Source organism: Arctopsyche grandis, chromosome 13, assembly GCF_051622035.1.
Source record: "Arctopsyche grandis isolate Sample6627 chromosome 13, ASM5162203v2, whole genome shotgun sequence".
NCBI lineage: Eukaryota > Metazoa > Arthropoda > Insecta > Trichoptera > Hydropsychidae > Arctopsyche > Arctopsyche grandis.
In genome coordinates this window covers 3612309-3630825 of record NC_135367.1, presented here as the reverse complement: position 1 = coordinate 3630825, position 18517 = coordinate 3612309, and the positions used below count along the sequence as shown (strand labels likewise).

The following is an 18517-nucleotide window of genomic DNA, read 5'->3' as shown; positions in this document are numbered from 1 at the left end:
AATGTGGTATTTGTAATGGTCCGTACGCACCAAACCAACGACGATTTTGGTCCAACGTTTTAACCAGCTGGATAAAACCAGTAGCGTACAAAATATCGAAATAAAAATTAAATTTAAAAATTGAAATTAAATATCAAAATTAAAACTATTATTATTATATTAAAATTAAATTCAAATATCAAAATAAAATTATAATCAATATATTAAAATTAAAATAAAATATTGAAAGTTAAAACAGAACATGCCCAATTTAAATAAATTTTCGAGATTGACCTAAATTTAGATCATCAACAATCACATACAAGTAATCCTCGAGTTTTGTTTGTCGAAGATGTTTTGACTTATGAAGATACGCGCTAAGATCGAAAAAAAAAACCAAAGAATTATTATTTTTACTTCCCCGTATGCGCAGTTACTGAGAATATCTCATGTATAAGTATGGGTGACCGAACGATGGTCCCAATCCGGTACGTTGTCGGTTTATCAAACGAAATTTTTTTAGTCTTCAATTGTTTCTCTCGTCGAAATAAATCAATTAATTAAATCATTTCAGAGGTTAATTTTATCGGATAATGTCTTCAATTGTTTCTCTCGTCGAAATAAATCAAATAATTAAATCCATCTCAGAGGTAAAATTTATCGGATATTGTGTGATTATTAATTTTATTTCGACGAAAGAAAAAAAAACCCTTTGACAAATCACCGACAGTTTTTTTTGTTTAATGTCTCATCGGCGGCGGAAACACAGTAGTATATCGTGACGACTTTTAATAAGAAATAACAACAAGGTTTTTTTCGCTCGTAATTATAATATTTCTCTGGTTGTAATGCGTATCGTCGTAATTCAAAACATTGTTGTAATTCAAAACATCAACGATGATCTAATTTTAGCTCAATCTCGCTCGTTAGCTTAATTTTGATATTTAATTTCAATTTTTTAATTTAATTTTTATTTCGATATTTTGTACGCTACTAGTTTTATTTAGTTTTAAAAGTTGGCCTAAAATCGTCGTTGGTTTGGTGCGTACGGACCATAAGAGGAACTACGATTTTAATTGTGCCAACATTACTGAAGGCGGCTACAATAAATTGGGAGCTATTAAAAGGGCTGCATGGAAGTGTCTACGATGCCGTAGTCCACCAAGTTCTCAGTCATTGACCGAGTCACCTTCGCCGTTATTGGGTACACTACTTAACCCTTTGCCCGCGTCACCAAATTTAGCGAACATGCCCTGTACGCGGCTGCTTTTTTGCGGATTTTGTTATCGCGTTTTCGACTATAAATATAGGTTGTAATATTTTTTTGAATTTTACAACCTATATTTATTTTTTTTGACTACTGCCATCTATTGAATTTGGTAAAGTATACATTTAGTAATATTTTCAACCAAGTTATAAAATTTTAACACAATAGACGGCTCTTATACAGATTGGAACTTCCAAGACATCTATGCGTGTCTCGCGCGCTGAGGGCATGTTCGCTAGGACATGTATAGTAGTCGTACGCGGTGGAATGGTTAAGGAGATCCTTGATATCAAACGTAACATATTATGGGGGATGAACGGATGAGACGTCTGGCATGTTAATGCACGTGTTTATTATATGACAGCTAAAGGCAGAGTGAGTAGTGGCTCTCCGAACCCAGCCGAGTTGGTTCCCACTCGCAGGAAGGCAACCAAACTCGACCATGTCGTATAAGCGAGCCGCCACAATATCATGCCTGCCGTCGCTTGCAGAAGACGATAAAAACTGATATTTGCGACCTCAAAGCAACATGTGAATTTAACAGTTAAAAGATTATTGAGGCTGAAAATAGGATAAGTGCATATAAAATATGTTGTCAGACCAATGAGCGAAGTGAAATATAGAAGAGCCTTGTAAAAAAAAAGATACACCCACGTTTGCCTTTTTGACTGATCTATACCATCGAGGGAGTCAAATTATCTCCCCATTTTTCGAATTTAGGTTGTAGTTGACATTGTGTTTTCGCTCATAATCATAGAACCATGAACGACTTGTATTGAGTTATAGCTGAAAAATGTGTATTCTTTAGATCAAATCTCACGAAGGGACGAATTGCGACGGACGCCAATTTGACATTTGATATTTTGTCACTTATCTTTTTGCACAATTGCCTCAATGGAGTTTCCAATGCAGTGCAGACTCTGTTTGTCTTCGGGTCCAGCCGAGGCTTTCGTCTCCATCCATGGAAATCCTCAGCCACATTTGGCCGAAAGCATTTCGTCCTGCTGTCAGCTGCAGGTCGTTCACCCTTTACACTTTACTCGTGAATCTGATATCCTTAAGATAAAGCCAAGCAAATGCATGTTAACGGTCCCGTGAATTTTTACCGTGGCTGCCATAAAACGGACGCCATTTACTATTGTTGTTTGAAAAATATGGTCAACATGGTTCACAATAAGCGGAATCCATAATATTAGAATAGCAAAGCCATAAACGTGGAGTCCGTCCATATTTTGATTTAGGATAATAATACATTTCCTTAACTTCTCTTTTCTTGTTTGGTGTCGGGTCTCTATGAAATGGCCCTTTAAGTCTAAAACGCCCGAAGCTTATGATTATTTTTTAGTATCATCTGAAATATTTTGACGTAGATTATTTCCAAGATCAATACTAGCAGTCATTATAAATTCGACAACATTAGATATTTCTGCAATGATTGAACCTCGATTTCGTTGTCAATAACATTTCGATTTCCTTGTGTTTCGGATTTTTCATCAGTTGCCACAATTTAATTTTCTTTCTTTTTTGTGCACCTCTGATCACTTTATTTGAATGCTCCAAGTAAAGTAAAATCACTTTCGGTGTATTTTCTTTTAATCATAAATTTATCGAATTTTTGTACTTCTTTAATTTTTGTTTCTTTTTTATGCACCACTCATCACTTTCCTTGAATGCTCCATGTAAAGTAAAGATATATTTTATTTAATAAAACACTCAAACTAGCAAATCGAAAAGAATCCAAATTTAGTATATGTACTTAATTTTTTAAAATAAAATATATTCGATCAATTCTTGAAAATTATTTCGCGTGGTTGAAGAAAAAACTGGATCACTTTTTAATTTCGTGCAGTTTCTATAGAATGCGTTTGATAAACTGCTGGTTTATAAGTATAATAAGTCTACACAACTATCAATTACACAATCTCAAGATTTAAATATTCACGAATGATCGCTGGCAACTCTGTTTGTTTCCGATTACGTTTACATACTGATGTAAAATAAATTTTTCTTTTGTAAACCTTTTGCATTTGCAGGTCAAGAAAGATGACGGATTGCCAGATACGATATGTCGTTTTTGTAACAACAATCTGGAATTGCTAATCAGTTTTCGAAAAGTTTGTCTTCGAAATTATGAAATTTCGAAACTGAAGCTAAACAAGCGTGTAGATATCAAACCAGAAGAAGTTTTATTAGAAGATTTAATATGGGAAAATGAGCATGATGTTACTCTGACACCAAACGTTAACAACATCCCTGTTAAGGATAAGATGAAGGAAAAGTTACATAAATGTGATATTTGTTTAAAATCATTTACTAAAAAATCACAACTTACGATACACAAAAGAACTCATACCGGGGAAAAACCATACCAATGTGACATTTGTTTAAAATCATTCACTCGAAAATCTCATTTTGTAGAACACAAATTAATTCACACTGGGGTGATATCTAATAAATGTGATATTTGTTTAAAATCGTTTACTCAAAAATCAAGCCTTACAAAACATAAAAAAACTCATGCTGTGGAAAAACCATACCCATGTGACATTTGTTCTAAGTCATTCTCTGAAAAATCTGCCCTTGTAATACACGTAACAAATCATACTGGTCTGAAACCATATAAATGTGACATCTGTTCAAAATCGTTTACTCAAAAATCAAAACTTACGATACATAAAAGAATTCATACTGGGGAAAAACCATACCCATGTGACATTTGTTCACAATCATTCTCTACCAAATCTGCCCTTGTAATACACATAACAAATCATACTGGAATAAAACCATACAAATGTGACATTTGTCCAAAATTGTTTACTCAAAAATCCAGCCTTACGAGACATAAAAAAACTCATACTGGGGAAAAACCATATCAATGTGACATTTGTTCAAAATCATTCATTGAAAAAGGTTGTCTCGTTGAACACATTAGAACTCACACTGGGATGAAACCATATAAATGTGACATTTGTTTAAAAACATTTGCTCAATATTCCCGCCTCATAATACACAAAAGAGCTCATACTGGTGAAAAACCATTTCAATGTGACATTTGTTTCAAATCATTCGCGCAAAAAGATTATCTTGTTGAACACATTAAAACTCATACTGGGATAAAACCATATAATTGTGATATTTGTTTAAAATCATTTGCTCAAAAATTCCGCCTCACGATACACAAAAGAACTCATACTGGGGAAAAACCATATAATTGTGACATTTGTTTAAAATCATTTACTCAAAAATCCAGCATCAAGATACACAAAAGAACTCATACTGAGGAAAAACCATATCAATGTGACAATTGTTCAATATCGTTTACTCAAAAATCCAGCCTTATAAAACATAAAAAAAACCAATGCCGTTGAAAAACAATACCCACATGACAAAGATCTTATTCTGGGGAAAAACCATATAATTGTGACATTCGTTTAAAAGCCTTTGCTCAAAAATCCAGCATCAAGATACACAATGGGGAAATTCTAGGTAAACTGGAAGACGCCAAAGTCCGCAACGATAAACCCATAAACGGCACACTCGGTAATTGCGTATTCAAATTTGGCAAAGTTAAAGATGGAAACAAAAATGATTTTAAAAAGAAAATTATTGACATGTTTCGTTTAGAGTTATTATAAATTTAATAATGGAAATATGGTTTTTTAAGATCATTTATTAATTTTCTTCTAATTAACTAATTAGAAGAAAATTAATATATCAGATGTAGGAATACATTGTAGCCGAACTACATATATCCCATGCTCAAACATTGACATCATCTCGCAACTGTAAAACCAAATGACATCAAGACACCACAGAACGATGGGTACAAAAACCAAATCAAGCGGAACGGCGACACATGCTGAGAACATTCCACACACCAGCAAACGTGAAACCTCAGACGCGTGGAAAATGAAGAATGTGAAGAGATCCAGAACGCAAACGACATTCTTTGTAGGAATACCTCTACGAGTACGAATACATCTGCCATGGGACCATCGTCGATTCTGCCGAGGGACGTGGACGTGGATCTGCTTCGTTCAAGGACAAGGGCGAAGTTATCGTCATCTCTGATTCTGATGACAGTGATGACGGACTTCACCCAGCCGACCTAAGCATCCCCACAGCTAATGATAATGCAGATATGTCAGATGGGCAGGTCATATACTATGTTTTTGATTCCGAACATTCAGATGAAGCTTGTTAATTTTATGATTGACACTATTTAATAAAACATAATTCTGTTATATACTACATTTTGATACTATTCATACATAAAAAAGGTACAAATTAAAGTGTTCCTGATAGTGTGTGGGTATATTAGTTATGTGTTTACAAACTGGGTTTTTTTTGTATTAAAATTATATTATATTTATTATAAATAAGCAAGTGTTCAAAATATTCGTCCTTAAATATCGCTGTAGACAGCGAAAATAAATTATTATTTTTATATATTATGCATAATTTAGTAAGTAGATATACGTATATGTATAAATAATATGTTCTATTAAACATTTGTTACAAATAAATATACATTTGTACATTCAACGACAGTTGTATTCGTGGTTGAACGAGAGGCTGGTATATGGGCTATGGCTGAAAAGAGTATGTTATGGGAATGATGACTCTGATTGTGGGGAGGCATGAAATTAACAGGGATGAAAGAGTCAGTGGCAGTTATAGCCGCACTCAAAGTGGTTGGCCGTTAGGCCCCGCATGTATTAATATAATAAACAACATGATTGAAAACTGAGTGTGTTTGGTCTTCACCTCACCCGCCACATTATCCCTAAAAATAATTTATAATACACCCATATATACTAACTTGAAAAAACCATAAACTATAATATTTAACCGATAACACCGAGCAACAAAAAATCATGTTTTTGAGTTACCAGAGCGGAGATTAGCCTATCTTTACTAACTTCAACCCACTGAATTCGAATATGATAATGATTTTTATTGGTTGGTGATCGTTTATGAGATATGAGTGAAATAAAAAATTTGCCAAGTAAATGCAAAATAGCACGGGAAAAAAATTCGTAAAAAAAATATATTTTTGACTTAAAATTCATTAGACTATTAACCCATTTGAACCCAGAGCTCGCGTGAAAACACATGTCCCATGTGCCCAGGACTATTTTTTCGTTTATTTTCCAAAATCTTTGAGTTATTTCATGGGAAATATTTTTTATAGGATAGGGATGGATAATTAATTGATTTTTCAACATTTTTAATTTTTTTCAAGGTGGTGTCGTGAACGACCTTTGGGGCTAATGAAACATGTTTTTTAAAATAAAACAAAAATCAAAATGGAGTCACATAATCAGTTATAATACTTTCTCACTGGTTATTTGTAATTTTATTGTTAAGAAATTTATAAAATTAATTTTAAAAATAACAAACACGCATCTCTTCGATAAAATGATATTTTCAAATCGCATAACATAACACACGTAGGTACATATATTGTGACATATACACATCGTCAACAAAAAAAAGGGTGCACCCTTTTAAAAGAAGAAATGTCATAAACGAGATTTTGGGTTCAAAAGTCGTAAAAACAAAATACATGAAGACAAAATAATTAATTATTATGATACGGTACAAAACATTTGTCATGCAATGGAATTTCACAGTTATCACAAGCGGAAAACGTTTTATTTTTACAGTGTCCACAATTTCTCCTTTTCTGTTTGACCAATATCAAATGTCTTCCAACTTCCTTTTGATTTTGATTAACTTTGCCGGGTCTGAATGGGACCAATTGTTTTCGTTTTTGACCATAACACTTGCACAACGTCTCTGTTACCTGTCTGATAAATCCTAATTTATCAAATTTACAACCAAAACTTTTGCTTAGAATCCAAGCGTTATTCACAGCTACATCGATGTTCCAAAACAGAATAGGCATGTACCATTTTTTCCCTCTAATACTTATGTTATAGTTAGAAATATGGTTATCCATTTGATCAACCCCACCCATATATTTATTATACATATTTATACTAAATGGTTGATTGATTTCCACCCTACTTTTTTCTTTAACCGAATATCAGTTTCCAGGGGTGGTAATATGTATGTATGTGGAATCCGGAAGTTGAGACTCGTCCCAATTATCAATTTCTTCCCGTATCTCTGCAGTAGTAAAATTGCATTCTCTGGAAAAAAATATGTGTCATTATCCCAAGGAGTCATATACGACTCCGTCGACTTTTGATTTTTTTTTTCAGGAATATGAGATATATAAACGCAATTTCTCTTATGCATATTATACAATAAGTCCTACTGTATTAGAAACATAAAGATAAATAAAAAATATGTAAAAATAAAAAACTTACGTATGTTTTCTCTTCGACATATCTGCAAGTCGAAAAGCGCTCGATGTTATTCCCTCAAAACTTCAAAAGGAACTGATTTAATTTCGTGTGACTTTCTTAAAATTCATCACCAACATCTAACCAAGCGTAACGAAAGGTTTTACGGCCGGCCTGAGTGATCCCTTTATTTTAAGACGCAAAATTGTAAAATGCCGTGAATGACCGCGCTGGCATACATCGAGTAAGTTCATAACTGACCGCGTGGGTTCAAATGGGTTAATTATAAGTATTTTAAAGCAATGAAACATCACAATCGATAGCAAAAACATCTGACTATTGATTCCAATACTCACTTTGAGAACAGTAATACTAGATTTTGATTCAAAGACCGTAAAAGCCAAAAAACTAAGTATCGCTCAAATTTTTTAAACGCTCATATCTCGTAAACGATCACTAACCAACAAAAATCAATATCATATTCGAATTCCGCGGGCCAAACTTAGTAAAGATTGGTTAGTCTCCTCTCTGGTACTTTTTTTGTTGCTCAGTGTAATTAACCGTGATAAATATTCTGCAATCTGCTTCTTCATAATGTCTTCGTCAATGGAAATATGTTTAAATAATTTTTTTCCACTTAATAACTTTCCTTTAAGCACGTACAATGTGATGAATCAGATTTGAGAGCAAGTATTTATGAAAACTTAATCAATTTATTCAGTAATTTCTACATAATATAAAAATACAAGGAAATGCCATTAAATGAATTGTTGAAAAATTGAGAGGGATGATTTTCATATATGTACAAGAAATTACAAGAAAAATTATGTTACAAGAAAAAGAGTTTAGGAATATCCATATATTTATTAAATTTCTTGCCCTGGACACATTCAATTTTAATTTTACATTACATTACATTTTACCGGACACGAACCTTTAAATTTGATTAAATTCCCCCCCTCCCCTCTTTTTATATATTTTATTTTTATATATTTGTTTTGCCATTGCAGTCATTCTAATGAGCAGCAAACACAAAAATAATAAAGAATCCTCCGTGTGAGCAATATTCGTGTTAGTAATCGTATTGTGAGCAGTGTTTCAAAATCATATTTATTGGCATATCTGAGTTACCGTTCTCGAGTACACCGTCATTGACTTTATCGTTTATGAGTTGATGACCACACAAAAAGTGATTATTTAATTTAAGTATGTAAGATATTTGAAATGGCACTGTTTCCTGCATTCATATTTTTTTTATCCAAACTAATTAAAACAAAAACGTTATCGTTCTCAAAAATTAAGGGAACTCAACGCATTTTAGCTACGTTTACATAATGATAACAATAATACACTATTGCTAAAAGAAATACACGAATAGAAAAGATAAAATAGAAAGAGGTGGGCCTGGTTTCACCGATTGTCGTTAAATTAATTCTTTGTTTCTATACTTGATCATCAAATTTGTATACACACCGATCAAATCGGAATAAATGTGATCAGACGGTTGTGGTCGAAACTTTTAAATGGTCCAAACTTAAAATAAATAAATATGACTGGTTAAAAATAAAAATGAATTATTTATTTAATATTAAGAATTTGCTTTAATGTATTTATATGACATTATTCACCTGAGTTTATTTATGATTCATGATTCACCTTATTAAACAGGAGCGCGATGATGCCATCGGTAAATGAATTATTGTTCAAATTGCAAGCACGCGCACGACGATCGTTGCCACGAAAACCGCGAATACCTGTAATACCTGGCACTCGAGTACAATATTTCATGATTGATGGAGTTTTTCGGTGCCAGATGTTCCGTGATCGAGATTTTAGTGACGTGCGAGAGATCACTTTTTGCGGAATAATCACCGAACTAACGCCATCGTGCGACTTGCTTACTGTAGTGAGGTAGATGAAATCACTCAATTTGATTCGGGATAGCACAAGTTGTGCAATATTCCTACAGGTTCGGTGATTGATACCGTAAAAGTGTTTAGGCAGCGCGAGAATATACATATGTAAATGGTACGTTGACCGTGTCCCAACGGCGTATAGAAACACGCGGTTGTGTTTGTTTGGAGGAGGAGAGGGTTGCTCGATTAATACATTTGTATTTATATGTACGGCGAAGTATATATGTAGTTGCTACGATGGGGTGAACGGATGGCGTTAGTTGCTGATCAACCAGTGCATTTGTTTCAGTTGTCCTTGTTTAGGGGTCGTGGTGTGTTTTGAGTATGTTCCGCTTGAATAGAAGTGCATTCCAGAGGGGTGCGGGAATCTGTGTGACGGGGGTAGTATGCAAGTGTATTGACATCGATAAGGGGTAGGTGTCCAGTTTCCTGGTGATCGTCATCGCATCAGTGGCGTGCGGTAAAACTCTCTCTCCCGCCCGTCGTACAGCCTCACTTTATTTGCGCGAGCAGGATACACGAGGAACAGGCTTTTTTTCCTCCCGTATCCTGCCCGCGCACATTAAGCAAGGCTGTGCGACAAAAAGAGAGATAATTTCACCGCATGCCACTGATATGTATTATATATACATAGTACCGTTTACCATGCGTACATTCTTTTCGATTATGGGGATGAACGAATGAGACGACTGGCATGTTAATGCACGTGTTTTATTTATGACAGCTGAAGGCAGAGTGAGTAGCCGCTCTCCGAACCCAGCCGAGTTGGTCCCCACTCGCAGGAAGGTAACCAAACTCGACCATATCGTATAGCGAGCCGCCACATCACTCCCCCCCAGCATCAGCGATACAAAAATTACAAAGAAACAAATTTTACAAAAGAAAAAAAATATTGTTACACAAAGAAAGAGAAAAAAATTATTGAGTGGGGAGAAAAAAAATTGTTGACGTGGTCATCCGCTGTGTAGGTGTACCGCCCTGAATGGTCGGTACATTCGAGGGCGGTGACGTCGCGAGCAGGACGGTGAGTCGTCCGATGGTCGCGCCGATGCGATGCTGCGCCGGCGCCGCTCTTCCGAGGCTGATGTCGGTTGGTGGGGTGGCGGGGGCGGCAGGGGCATCGATGTGGTTGATGATACTCCGAGCTGGACCGTGAGTCGTTGTGGCTCGTGGAGGTGTTGTAGCGCTGCCGCCCGTCTCGGCGTGACGACCCTCGTGGGGACGGACGGGGCCTTGATGATGATGATGATGATGGTGCTGAGGTGGTGCTGAATGACCGTTCTATGTGTACTGGATCGCGCATGACTCCACATCCAGCTGTCAAGATCGTCGTCTCATTCGCTCCCCCATTTTTTTTAAGCACCTGTCATCGACGTTGTGGCTGGACTCCAGTCGGTAGGTAGGTAGGTATATAGCCACCACAGGTGGCTATATGGTAACTGAATACGGAAAATATTGTAACTGGATACGGAAAATATTATTGGTATCGACGGCCCCAATCGCTACCAGGATAACAGCCGCTACGAAAATTTGGCGTACAGAATAATCGCCGTGCAGAAAACTGCGCGAATGTTTTGTAAATTGTATAGTGTATGTCCGGAGTAATCTTGCGAAATTGTTTGCCAAATATTGAAAGAGAAAATATTAGTGTTTTGTTTGTGTTCCAGCTAAGACACTGTAGGAGTATAGCACAACTTTTGCTATCATCATCGCTCCTGTACAAACATGCATAACTCAAGGGCAACGTCCCCTTTGACCATTCCAGAAGAAAGAGTTCATCGCTTGATCGTAAAACGAACGAAACCTAACAGTGATGTCATCAGGAAACTGTAACACGTGTCCTGAAAGACGTTTACACATGGCACACGACCGCATGCTTAAATGAACGACGTCCTGGCGCTGACCTCATAGCTATAAAACACGCGCCCCGAAAACAGATCAACACACGTGACCCGAAAATAGGTCAACACACGGATAAAACGAAAAGACGAAGACAAAGAATCTGCACACGGCACGCTTCAAGCCAGAACGTATATAAACTGACGCAGCAGCTCCAGACACCAGAGTGAACCTCTGGAGTTCAACCAGCTCACTTCTCCGAAGCTCAACTTCTTCGTACATACAATAACCATTGTAACAATTGAACAAAAATAAACGATCCTCTTACAAACACAAACGGTGTTTTCTTATACCGGGACACGGTCAACACATCTGTTCCGCGTACTAAAATTTAAAAACAAAATTTTTCGTGAAATAATTAGAATGCATTTAATCCGCCATCTTCAACAATAGTGTTGCGTAGGGGTGGGTGGAGGATCCAAGTAAAAGGCCAACAGTCGTTTCACAGCATTTATTGATGATTAAGGAGATACACACACTGGCAGTGCTCAGTCCAGAATTACATGATATCGCCCAAGTATCGCTTTATAAGTAGAGGTAGGATAGTCACAGTGCTATCCATTGTTCGGCAAACCTTTAACAATGCATTTACAACCTTTGAACAATACACGGCCCCCTCAGGCTCCGGTGACTACTTATAAGGGATAGATCTCTCAGGACATCTTCGACGTCTAATTTGTTTACCTATTGTTATAGTCACGTACGGATATGTCTTCCCACGACATTCGCTCCCGCGGAACAGGTCAATTCTGGGAAGTGCAATCATTGTTTAGCTTTCATGCACTTACTTAGCTTGTCGCTAATCCTTAAAACCACTTACACCGGTCACACGGTCTCTCAGGATGCTACCCGGCCTAATCCGATCGCAATTACTCGGCGGCTCTTTTTAGTATACGTAACAATAGTATCTGTGAACGAATAGCCACCCATACTAATACATGATATATTCTCAGTAACTGCGCATTACGGGGAAGTAATGATAATAATAATTCTTTGATTTTTTTTCGATCTTAGTACGTATCTTCGTAAGTCAAAACATCTTCGACAAACAAAAGTCGAGGATTACCTTTATGTGATTGTTGATGATCTAATTTTAGGTCAATCTCGAAAATTTATTTAAATTGTGCATGTTCTGTTTTAACTTTCAATATTTAATTTTAATTTTAATATTGTAGGCAAATAGTACAACTGAAATGATCTCATCAGGTCACTACGACACATATCCAGGAAAGTCATTAACGCATGCCACACGCTCGCCTCGTCAAAAGGTCGACACGTGTTTCTATACACGTGTCTTGGAAACAAAGGAAGAACTCACTGAACCCATAAAAACCACGAACTACGTCCAGGCGTATGAACCCATAAAACCACCCTCGCGAGTACGAAGAACAAAAGATGTGCACACGACACACTTCAACCCAAAACGTTTATAAAGCAACGCAGCAACCTCCACCGGCAGAGTGAGCCTCTAGAGTTCAACTAGATCACATCTCCGAAGAAACCTCTTCGTACATACAATAAACATTGTACCAATTGAACGCAAATAAACGATCCTCTTTCAAACTACACAACACGTGTTTCGTTAGACAGGGATACGGTCAACATACCTTCCCTGTCTTACACTGATGACCGCCGACTACTAAATTGGCGATCTTACACTGGTGACCCCTGTTCTATAACTGGCGACCTTACACTGGTGACCCCCTCAACGAACGTCGCAACTTCGCCGCAGCCAGCACTACCTGTCTTACACTGATGACCGCCGACTACTAAATTGGCGATCTTACAATATAATGATTATAATTTTATTTTGATACTTGAATTTCATTTTAATATAATAATAATATTTTTAATTTTGATATTTAATTTCAATTTTTAAATTTAATTTTTATTTCGATATTTTGTACGCTACTGGTTTTATCCTGCTGGTTAAAACGTTGGACCAAAATCGTCGTTGGTTTGGTCCGTACGCAGCATTAGCCGCATTGAGCTATAGCTGTTAATGTGTAAAATGTGTGATTTTTGGACCAAATGTCACGAAGAAGGAAGTGAGCGCTCGTCCATTTGACAGTGTTCGATCGTCAGTCGTCCGGCGATGTTCCGCGCAATCGACTCGGTGAAGATGGAGCTGGAGCTGGAGCTGGAGCTGGAGTCGGAGCCGGAGCCGGAGCCGGAGCTGGCATTGCAGTGCAGACTTTGCTTGTCTTTCGGACCAGCCGAGTACTTCGTGTCCTTCGAAGCTGACGCATCCGTGGCGACGCGCATCTTCACCGGCTGTCAGCTGCAGGTCTTTCACTTTCTTCCCTTTATGTATTGATTGGTTCATACTGGCACACCTCGAATAGGCAACTGCCAAAACTATCCCTATATATATGGACACGCTCGTTTCGTGTCAAACGTAGCGTACACCGAACAACTAACACCTAACACTATTAAGGTCTGTGTTCATACCTATCTAGCACGACCCGTATCCTGCAGGTGTCATGCAAGTGCGGATAATATTCTTTGGTGCATTATATGGACGTATTCATACTCCATTCGCGCATGCGCATTTACGCATTCATGCGCCTCCATATCATCATCATCATCATTTACAGCCACTCGCCATCCACTGCTGGATGAAGGCCTCTCCAACACGCTTCCACCCGTCTCTGTTTTGCGCAACACTCCATCTCACCCCGCACATTTTCCTAATTTCGTTCGACCATCTTCCTTGCGGTCTTCCTTTTACCCTTTTGCATTCTCTCGGGTACCATTCAAGCACTTCTTTTGTCCACCTTTCGTCCATCCTCCTAGCTACGTGACCCGCCCATTACCATTTCAATCTCTTCACTCTATCCACTATGTCCACTACTCTTGTCATACTTCTCACCTACGTGTTCCGCTTTCTGTCTTTCCTCGTTATGCCAAGCATACAGCGCTCCATACTTCTTTGAGTGCATTGGATTTTATGTAGCATCTTGGTGTTTAGTGTCCAAGTTTCACTTCCATACGTCATCACTGGCAAAACGCATTGATCAAAGATCTTTTTCTTCAGGCAGAGTGGCATTTTTGATTTAAAAACAGCATTCATCCGTCCAAATGCACTCCATCCTAATTTCATACGTCTCTTTATCTCTTCATCTTTACTACCAGACATGTCAATTATTTGACCTAAATATAAATAATTATTTACTACTTCTACTGGTTTATCATCTAATGGGATGCTATCAGGCATGCAATAACTATTGAACATTAGTTTGGTCTTATCTACGTTAATTTTTAATCCTACTTTTCTACTTTCCCTGTCCAGCTGTGTTAGTCTGTTAAGTAGTTCAGCTGCATCACGAGCTATTAAAACTATATCGTCTGCGAACCGAAGGTGACTCAAGAAACGACCGTTGATGCTTACTCCGGCTGTGTCCCACTCCAAGTTCCTGAAAACTCATAGAATGTACTAAATAATACTATCCGCACTTGCATGACACCTGCAGGATACGAGTCGTGTCGGATAGGTATGAACAGACTAAATCTATTTAATCTATACAGACTAAATCAGCGCTACATTTTATTTTTATTTTTATTACAATCAATATACACTCGTCATTACAGATCGCTCCAATGCGTCGAGTGTATGAGAACGGTCAGACAACGTATACAGTACGTTCAGTAAACATCGAATACAATAGTTAATCAAGTACGGAAATAATAATTGGAGAAATGTGTAGTTGATAATTATTAATGATAATTCCTTTCTGTTGTTTTACTTTCCTTTATTTGCAGTCATGTGGAAGAGGGACTGCCGGCTAGTGTATGATGATTGGCACATCACCTATTAGTGTTAGGTCGACACTATTAATTAGCGATAAGCGATACACTCCGGCAGTCCTCCGTTTATACATATTCATATACTACATTAAGGTGGGGAGCGCGCCATAACAGTATGAAGATTGTCCAATAATCATAGAGACATCTATGGATTACTTTTAGATTCTGTGCACAATTCTTATACACATAATAAACACGAAATTGTAAAGACATCTATAGATTTTCAGATTTCTGTTGCATAATTTCTTCAAATTATACACACAGATTTTTGTGACAACAGGAAATGATGTATTACCAATTTTCAGGAATCGTTTCAACAATGATCAGATAAAATTGGCAAACTCTGATAGAGAAACGATCCGATTTGAAGTCACAAAACCACCGAATCTAACCAGCAATTTGACGAGTAGAATCATCGATCGCAGTGGTGCTAAATTAAGCCAAACTGCTGGCTACATGTCACCGTGTACTGCTGTGTATTGAGCAAACCCGGTTTTCTTTGACCACTGTAGAAATATTCCGCAGTGTCTGAATTTTTATCTAGTCCGAGGGCTATCTGTTTAAGGAAGTACTCTTAACCCTTTGCCCGCGGCGATAAATATAGCCAACAAGCCCTGTACCTTTTTCGCGAATTTGGCAATCTAATGTTTAACGTAACGGCATCATTATTTCTCTTTGTAAACAAGCTTTCGACGTTAATCTTTTGCCTCCTATCTTCGGTTAGGGTCGTTATGATTCTTTTTGCGCAAATTTCTTTCATGTAATTATACCAGTCGATTATACCATTATACCAAGATGTGTACTATATTAATTCAGAGACATACTCGCGCTCAGTCGTTTTCATAACACAACCATTCGGTGCTCTGGACTCTCGATAATTCTTAAGTTGCTTGAAATCTCCATGCTTATCGATACAATAAAAACCACATAACCACACCCAAAAATGCTCACCTTTACCTATTGCCATCCGAATGCATTATAATCTAAATCTTTCGCATTTGCAGGTCAAGAAAGATGATAATCTGCCAGATACGATATGCCGTTCTTGTAATAACAATCTGGAATTGCTCATCAGTTTTCGAAAAGTTTGTCTTCGAAATTATGAAATTTCGAAACTGAAGCTAAACAAGCGCTTAGATATCAAACCGGAAGAAGTTCTACTGGAAGATTTGTTATGGGAAAATGAGTCTGATGTTAATACGCCATCAAACGCTAACGACACCCCTGCAAACGATCAGATCAATCAAAATTTATATAAATGTGATATTTGTATCAAAACATTCGCTCGAAGAAATTATCTTATAAGACACATTAAAAGTCATACTGGATTAAGGCCATACAAATGTGATATTTGTTTTAAATCATTTTCTCAAAAAGTTTATCTCACTGGACACATTAAAACTCACACTGGGTTGAAACCATTCCAATGTGACATTTGTCTAAAATCATTCTCTCGAAAATCCAACTTTGCGGAACACAAAACAACTCACACCGGGCTAAAAGCAAACAAATGTGAAATTTGTTTAAAATCTTTTACTCAAAAATCAAGCCTTACAATACATAAAAGAACTCACACTGGGGAAAAACCATACCAATGTGAAATTTGTTTAAAATCGTTCAGTCTAAAATCTAGCCTTACGATACACAATAGAAATCATACTGGGGAAAAACCATACCAATGTGATATTTGCTTTAAATCGTTCTCACTTAAAGCCCCACTTATAATACACAAAAAGACTCACACTAAATTAAATCCACACAAATGTGACATTTGTTTGGAATCATTTGATCAAAAGTCCGATCTTGTATTACACAAAACAACGCATGCTGGATTAAGACCATATAAATGTGACATTTGCTTAAAATCATTCGTTAAAAAAGTTTATCTCATTGCACACATTAAAACACATTCTGGGTTGAAGCCATACAAATGTGACATTTGCACAAAGTCTTTCCTTCGAAAAAGTGATTTTGTAAATCACGAAATATACCATTCTGGAAAAAAACCACATGCATGTGGTATCTGCTTAAAATCATTTTTTGTCAAATCTAACTTTACAATACACATGAGATCTCATACCGGGGAAAAACCGTACCAATGTGAAATTTGTTTAAAATCATTCGCTCGAAAAGCCCACTTTGAAGGACACAAATTAATTCACACCGGGGTTAAGTCAAATAAATGTGACGTTTGTACAAAATCGTTTACTCAAAAATCCAGCCTTATAAAACATAAAAAAACTCATACCGGAGAAAAACCACATCCATGCGTATTTTGTTCAAAATCATTCTCTGAAAAATCTGCCCTTGTAATACACATGACAAATCACACTGGAATAAAACCATACAAATGTGACAGGTGTTCTAAATCATATGCTCAAAAATTCCGCCTCACGATACACAAAAGAACTCATTCTGGAGAAAAGCCATTTCAATGTGACATTTGTTTTAAATCATTCGTTCAAAAAGGCTATCTCGTTGAACACATGAAAACTCATACTGGGTTGAAACCGTATAATTGTGACATTTGTTTAAAATCGTTCGCCCAAAAATCCCGCTTTAATGTACACAAAAGAACTCATACTAGAGAATAACCATCGATTTCAAGTTTCTCTCATTAGACACATTATCTCATACCATGTTAAACAAAATGCAACTCCAAATATATGATTTTTTACAGAAATATTACAAATAAATACTTGTATCTATTCAAAATCAATAACTGTACTAGCAATAATTCGAATAAAGTTGATGAACACCCAAAAAAGTGATCTCTTATTTCCAATCGATATTATTAAGTATGCAAGATATTTGAAATGTCGCTGTTTCCTGCATTAAATTTTTTTTAATCCAAACAAACTAACACAAAAAAGTTATTGTTCTCAAAAATTAAAGGAGCTCAACGCTTTTTAGTTACTTCCAAACGATAATATGCTATAGCCAAAAGAAGTGCACGAATAATACCTGAGAAAATGTAAAAGGGTGAAGAGGTCACAAGGGGGTTCGGCAGATCAAATTCAAATAATAATTGAGTAATATTACTGAAGAATCGTTGCAGCATAGGGAAAGACATCGAAAAATGTCAATGGCACCATCCAGTGTTTTTAAAGAAACGCAGGCCTCGAGGTTAATTAAAGTTCTCGTCTGAGGAATATGAAATAATCGATGGTGGCGGGTCCAGACTAAACTCTCCAGAGCACGAAGGCTAATCTCAGCCAGAGTTAACTGGCACAAGACAAAACCTCTAAATATAAGAAATAATAACTTAAGGCCATACTTCTCCTATATTCAAGAGAAGTGTCACCAACCATACCCATGTAAAATCTTGAAGGAAA

The 18517-nt window shown here is 36.7% G+C and overlaps 2 protein-coding genes across 2 annotated transcripts; both read left to right on the top strand.

Annotated features, from left to right (window-relative positions):
* The first annotated feature begins 1867 nt into the window (after positions 1 to 1867).
* On the top strand, positions 1868 to 5988 carry LOC143921466 (uncharacterized). Its single transcript, XM_077444793.1, has 2 exons — positions 1868 to 2263; positions 3280 to 5988. The coding sequence occupies exons 1-2, from the start codon at positions 2141 to 2143 to the stop codon at positions 4612 to 4614; spliced, it is 1458 nt and encodes a 485-aa protein (XP_077300919.1). The 5' UTR covers positions 1868 to 2140; the 3' UTR covers positions 4615 to 5988.
* A 7370-nt stretch (positions 5989 to 13358) lies between these two features.
* LOC143921224 (uncharacterized) lies at positions 13359 to 17944 on the top strand. The gene is made up of 2 exons (XM_077444433.1): positions 13359 to 13662; positions 16187 to 17944. Exons 1-2 carry the CDS (start codon positions 13471 to 13473, stop codon positions 17774 to 17776), a joined length of 1782 nt encoding a protein of 593 aa, XP_077300559.1. The 5' UTR covers positions 13359 to 13470; the 3' UTR covers positions 17777 to 17944.
* The last annotated feature ends 573 nt before the right edge of the window (positions 17945 to 18517 follow it).

Excerpts from the sequence above, each read along its gene's own strand:
- LOC143921466 (XM_077444793.1), top strand. The coding sequence starts at position 2,141 with ATGGAGTTTCCAATGCAGTGCAGACTCTGTTTGTCTTCGGGTCCAGCC. Across the intron at positions 2,264-3,279 it reads CGTCCTGCTGTCAGCTGCAG|GTCAAGAAAGATGACGGATT; the intron begins GTCGTTCACCCT and ends TTGCATTTGCAG.
- LOC143921224 (XM_077444433.1), top strand. The coding sequence starts at position 13,471 with ATGTTCCGCGCAATCGACTCGGTGAAGATGGAGCTGGAGCTGGAGCTG. Across the intron at positions 13,663-16,186 it reads TCACCGGCTGTCAGCTGCAG|GTCAAGAAAGATGATAATCT; the intron begins GTCTTTCACTTT and ends TCGCATTTGCAG.